This window comes from Triticum aestivum, chromosome 6A (assembly GCF_018294505.1).
Source record: "Triticum aestivum cultivar Chinese Spring chromosome 6A, IWGSC CS RefSeq v2.1, whole genome shotgun sequence".
Lineage (NCBI taxonomy): Eukaryota > Viridiplantae > Streptophyta > Magnoliopsida > Poales > Poaceae > Triticum > Triticum aestivum.
In genome coordinates this window covers 140,036,989-140,042,956 of record NC_057809.1, presented here as the reverse complement: position 1 = coordinate 140,042,956, position 5,968 = coordinate 140,036,989, and the positions used below count along the sequence as shown (strand labels likewise).

Genomic DNA, 5,968 nt, shown 5'->3' with positions numbered 1-5,968 from the left:
GCCCTCCATGGACTCACGCAACCGTTACCTTTCGTGGGTTGAAGTCTCCATCAACATGGATGTACGATAGCACCACCTATCGGAACCACACTAAAAATCTCCGTGTCTACATTGCGTTTTCTCCCTCCAAACTCCTCTCCTTTACCTTCATGTGCAATGATTTACATTCTGCTGCCATACTCTTAGAATTGCATGTGTAGGTTGATTGCTTGACTTGTGTTAAGTTGCTAAAATTTGCCAAGACATAAAATTGGGAAAAGGCTAGATTTTTTATTTGGTCAAGTAGTCTAATCACCCCCCTCTAGACATACTTTCGATCCTACAAGTGGTATCAGAGCTTTGGTCTCCGTTTGCCTTGATTTCCATAGCTTTGGTGATCATAGCCGTTGGGGATATAACTATTAGGTATAACCCGTCCAGGAGGGGCCGGGTCATCCGAATGATGATTCATCACAATGAAGCCCAAGATCATATGGCGGTTAATAGATAGGCTTAGTAGAGGGTCCAGACCCGAAGGCGGCTTAAGGCCCATGATTGTAAACCACCATGTATGTAAACTTGTATTATAAGGCATATGAGAAAGGTCACCAAGCCGGATACGTTGTATAAACCGGCCGAGACTCTGAGGGCCGCAGGGCGTCAACCCATGTATATAAGGGGACGACCTAGCGGCGGCTTAAGACAAGAAACAACAGATCAAGAGCCGGGTCAAGCGTATTCGCTCCCTGCTCATCGAAACCCTAGCAATACCAACTACAAACTGGACTAGGCTTTTACCTTCATCGTAGGGGGCCGAACGAGTATAAACTCCTCGTGTCCTTTGTCCTGATTAACCCCTTTAAGCTAACCTCACTGCGATGGCTCCACGACTAAGTCCTCACACTAGGACATCTGCCATGACAATTCCACGACAGTTGGCGCCCATCGTGGGGCTATTGCATGATGGTTTCAAGTTCTTAAAGGGCAACTTCGAAGGGATCGAGGGATACAATGTGGGCCGGATGACCAAGAGTCGTCGGGGCAAGCTCTACATCAACGACGCAGGCTGGGGCCCCAAGTCCGGTTCAATTGAGTATGGGTACCGGGTCCCCTTCAGCAGAATCCACGTCTTCATCGGCAAGATCGGCGAACCGGACCCTGAGCCGGACATCTGTACCGACATCGTCAAGACGGCTTAGCGTGCGAGGCCCGCCCGAGTTCGGCCTGCCATGAATCGTGCTTTTGTGGGATTTATCCATGGTGTGGAATCCGAGGACAGACCAACATCCGGTGATGAGACTGTCGTCTACTCTGATGGCGAGTCATCCACCGGTGAGACAGAGTCATTGCAAGTGCCAGACGGTCAGCTTGGGGGTTGTTCCGATGGTGACAATATTCTGGACCCCTGTGAGCCATCGAATCGGGTTGCAATCTTCATGGCTGGTACACAGCCCATGCAACATTCATCAATGGCAGCAGAGTTGATTTCCGGGTCAGCAGTGGCAGCGGCTGCCGGGGCAGGAGGCCCTGAGCGCCCGCCGGCTCAAGTTTGAACTGACTTGCTAGATAAGCTGACAACGCTGTTAACAGCGGTGGTTAACCCAGCGGATCAAGACCAGCATAATGCGGCAATCACAAACTACATGATGAGATAGCGCAGGACAAGGAGGAGCTAAACGCAGAAAACGCCAGGATGGCCGAGGAGCGGACCTCTTTGGATGCTCAGGCTCAACGGATTCAGTCACAATCTTACTGGCTCATGTTAGCAGAATGCTTCCAATGCAGTCATGAGGAGGAGGCATCAGACTCGTCTGCCTTCGGTTTATGAGGCAAGGAATCTCTTTAACACGCTAGGAGCAGGAACCAGTAACCCGATAGTAGTAAATCGGGTCGAAGCACCTCGGACTGGTACGCCGGTTCAGCCACGCACAATGGACCTGCCTCGTCAGAACACCAACCCGCCACAACACGTACCGACGCCACCGGGTCATTATTCTAACCCTTTGGATAACATGATCGTTGTGGCGTCACGACTGGCGGTTCTTCCTGTTGATGGTGAGTCGCCAATGGCGGTCGAGACACGGAGAGCCAAAGAGCTTCTTCAAACAACACTGACCCAACAACAGGCTTATTCTTACAATCGTGATAGGATTCATTCCACCCCTTGCCCAAGCCAAAGTTACAGCAGACATCTTGATGAGCCGGCGGTGTCAAACAGTGGACGTAACCATAACCCGCCGCTGGCATAACCCGGCGGGCGGTGGTGCTGATGCTCAGAATGTGGTGGATCAATGAAGAGCCCGTAGAGAGGCCAAGTTAGCGGGATAGTATGCGGCCCGTCAACCCACTCCGGTTCGTCCAACCACTTCTATGGAGCCAGGTGTAACCTTTAGAAATTTGGGTGTGCCATGCTTAGTGTCGGATCTGCGTAATGAGCGCCTACCCAAGGTTTTCAAAGGTCCTCGCAAGGTGCCTAACTATACAGCCGATTGAACTCCTGAGGCATGGATTGAGAGTTATGAAATGGCCATGGAGTTGCTGGATGTCAGCGAGGCTGCATGTGCTAAATACTTCCCCCTGATGTTAGAAGGGACGGCCCGCACTTGGTTGAAGGGGCTCCCTGCTAATTCCATCCGGTCATGGGCCGAGTTAAAGGCCCGGTTCATCCAGAACTTCAAGGATACATGTAAACAACCCATGTCAATTGTGGATCTGGCCTCCTATGTTCAAGAAGAAGGTGAGTCAACAACCCATTGGGTGCGTAGGGTCTCAACAATCTTGCACTCATCGGATCGCATCAATGCCGACTCAGCAGTGTTGATGTTGAAGAACAATTGTCGTTTCACGCCCTTGAAGCAAAACCTAGGGTGGCTCAAACGCCACTGCAATGATATAGGGACGCTCATGGAGGCTCTCGTTAAGTATGCTGACTCTGATAGTACCAGGGACCCCGAGTCTGATGATGAAAAGTTGGGGAAGGGAAGGAAGAGCAGCAACGCCAAGGGGCGGTAGTATAACCCGAGAGGCAATGGTAAATGCAAGGCTGATAATAGTTTTGACTTTGTGGCTAACACCAATGCACATAATAATGGCCAGCGCCGAAAGGGTAAACCGCCCCCACGGGCCGGAGGATCCGGTATAAATCTTGAACATATGTTAAATCAGCCCTGCCCAAAACATGGTACGAAAGAAAGACCATCCGGGCACCTATGGAAGGATTGTCACATTATGAAGGAGTACAAGAATTCCAATCTTTTTCATGATAGCCATGGGCCAGGTGGCGGTTCTGGGCCCGGCTCTCACGGTCTGGGCTATGGCGGTGGCGGTTCTAACTCTGGATTCCAAGGAAATCAAGGTAATTACAACAACTAGGGTGGTTACAACCAGCAGAGTAATCAAGGGAGTCAGCAGCAACAACAGTCTTGATATCAGAGCAACCCGAAGCAGTTTAATAATGGGCAATATCATGTTTTCACCACTAGCTTGTGTAAGCGTGACCAGAAGCTTCATAAGAGATTAGTCAATGTTGTTGAGCCGGCGGTTCCTCGTTATCTGCGTTGGTCTGAGCAGCCCATCGTGTGGAGTAGGGAAGATCACCCGCCTCGGGTTGATAATCCGGGTCATTTGGCTTTGGTGGTCGCACCTTAGGTTAGAGGGTATAAGAGGTTGATTGGTTTGCAGCCAATTTTTGGCATGCCAATTGTTGGCAAGCCTATTTTTGGCAAAGCTGGAAGTTGCCAACATTTGGCAAGTTTGGATACCAATTGGTTGGTTGCCGATGTTTTGCCAATATTTGGCAAAAAACAAGTGTCTATCAATTGGTTTGTTACCAAATATGCATAACTCGTCCTGACAAGGAATTTGTTACCTACGTAATCCAGTACATAATTTACACACCATGTCATACCATGGGCATAATTTACTAATTTAGAAGCACCATCATACCACTGCAATATTGCAACGTAGCATGCATAAGGTCATCAAGCATCAGGAAATTTCTTACAAACTAGCTTAATTCAGATTTGTGCTAGACCAATGCATTACAAAAGGCAAGACCCTCTAAACACCATTACGGCACAGGAATTCCACTTAGCATAAGTGCATGAAAAGCTAAGTAGACTACAAAAGCACTTGCCAAAATAAAGCCACCAAACATGTCATTCAGATTGATGGATCAGCAGCTGTGCGATTGTTGCCGTCGTACTTGTGCGCGAAATAATCAAGGACCCAAGCATTAAAAGTCTGGACGCTTGCACAGTTCAGGAAACCACGGAAAATTTCTTGTTCTGGCTTAGCAAGATAGGCTGCTAACTCAATCTTCTCATTTGCTGGGATAGTTAGCGACTCAATGTGTTTCCAAAGATTGGCATTGGGGTCTGTAACTGCTATTGGCTGAATAGGGGTAGTAGATTTCACAGTTTTAGCAAGACTCACAATGCTCGCTGCCACATCATCATCTAACACGCTGGCTCGACGCGCCTTGACCTTTGGTTTCTTCTTATGTGGTGCTTTAACATGCTTGCGCTTCAGATTTGAGCTAGTGCCTTCTGCTAGACTGTTGGGCGCAATCATGTCGGAATCACTAAGACCTTGTTCGGCAGTGGATGTGTGGTTGCTCGTTTCACTACTACCATCAGATTCCACATTCTCAATTGCATCATTCACATCAATAGCTAGTGAGCCATCCGCATGAGACGAGTCACTAAACAGTTCTTCTAGGAGATGATAAAACTTGATGGAGTGAGTAAGGTAGTTAAATTTTATTTTCTGCAACATAAACCAAAGCATGTCAATGCAATAAATTGTTTGAGTAGTCTGGTCAATCTAATTGTGCACAACAATGATTATAAAACAAGAGTATAATTGGTGAGACCATATAATCTATGTAAGTGAATATTTTGACAGTGGTAAATGCAAAAAAGGAATATCTATGAACACTAGCATGCCATTTTCAAAATAAAAACTAGATACTCAGTTTAGCAAAAACAAGAATGATCGCATAGAGAACTATAAATCATGCAAATAGAAAGGTGAGTTCGAGCGAACTTACACCAAGCTTGCTTGGTGATTTCTCTGACTTGTCAATGTTAAATTTGTTAAGTACTTTATCGAAACCATATCCGCTCCTCCCCTTTGCTAGCTTTATCCACTTCCATTTCTCCTTGAATGACCTAAAGTGTCGATCAACTTGTTTTGCTGTAGCTGTAATTCCAAACTTGTCATTCAGATCATTAGCACATTGTAGATGGTGTTGTGCCTTCCACTTGAAGGTTGGTGGCTTGTCCCTTTGCTTCTCGACATACCACTCAAGCAAATACTTGGTACAATCATCACTCCATGACATGTAATTATCACGAGAGCGAGCAACCTCAGTCTTGGCACCTTCTTTTTGCTCACCCATTCTATAAATGAAGGTGAGAAGTCAATATGCTATTATGTCAGCGAATATTAAAGGGTTTCAGCACAAACAAACAATCCATACATTACCCAACAGTACATTCCAAAATAAAAGTACAATTCCACAATACATGAAAAAGAAAATTACAGAGCTAGATTAGCACAAAATGTCTAAACATGGAACTGCTAAATAAGGAAAATGTACTACAGGAAAGTACTTTCAAATGGTACTAGCACTACTCCCGCTCTCTGAAGCATCCTTGTTCGCCAATCTCTCTCTATCATTCCACATATGTTGGGCAATCAAATCATGCTTGGCTGCCCACTCGCGTACATCACTCTCTCGGTCGGAGACACGATTGCTACTCCTTGGCAGGTGGTGGTACCAAGTTGGTTCGTCATCTACAAACTCATCGGGTCCATTGTCTAAAATCCAGTTGTGAATGACGCAACAAGCAATAACCACCTTGGGTTGTGATTTCAAGGGTACGAAAGGTCTATTACTAAGAATCTTGAAATGATTCTTAATAGCTGCAAAGGCTCGCTCGACCGTTGTCCTTAGTGAGGAATGACGGTGGTTGAACAGCTCTTT

The 5,968-nt window shown here is 46.6% G+C and overlaps 1 protein-coding gene across 1 annotated transcript; it reads right to left on the bottom strand.

Moving 5' to 3' along the window:
- Nucleotides 1-4,140: 4,140 nt before the first annotated feature.
- Nucleotides 4,141-5,380, bottom strand: LOC123129541 (uncharacterized). The gene is made up of 2 exons (XM_044549666.1): nt 5,030-5,380; nt 4,141-4,746 (listed from the first exon to the last, which is right to left on the bottom strand). The coding sequence occupies exons 1-2, from the start codon at nt 5,378-5,380 to the stop codon at nt 4,141-4,143; spliced, it is 957 nt and encodes a 318-aa protein (XP_044405601.1).
- Nucleotides 5,381-5,968: the final 588 nt, after the last annotated feature.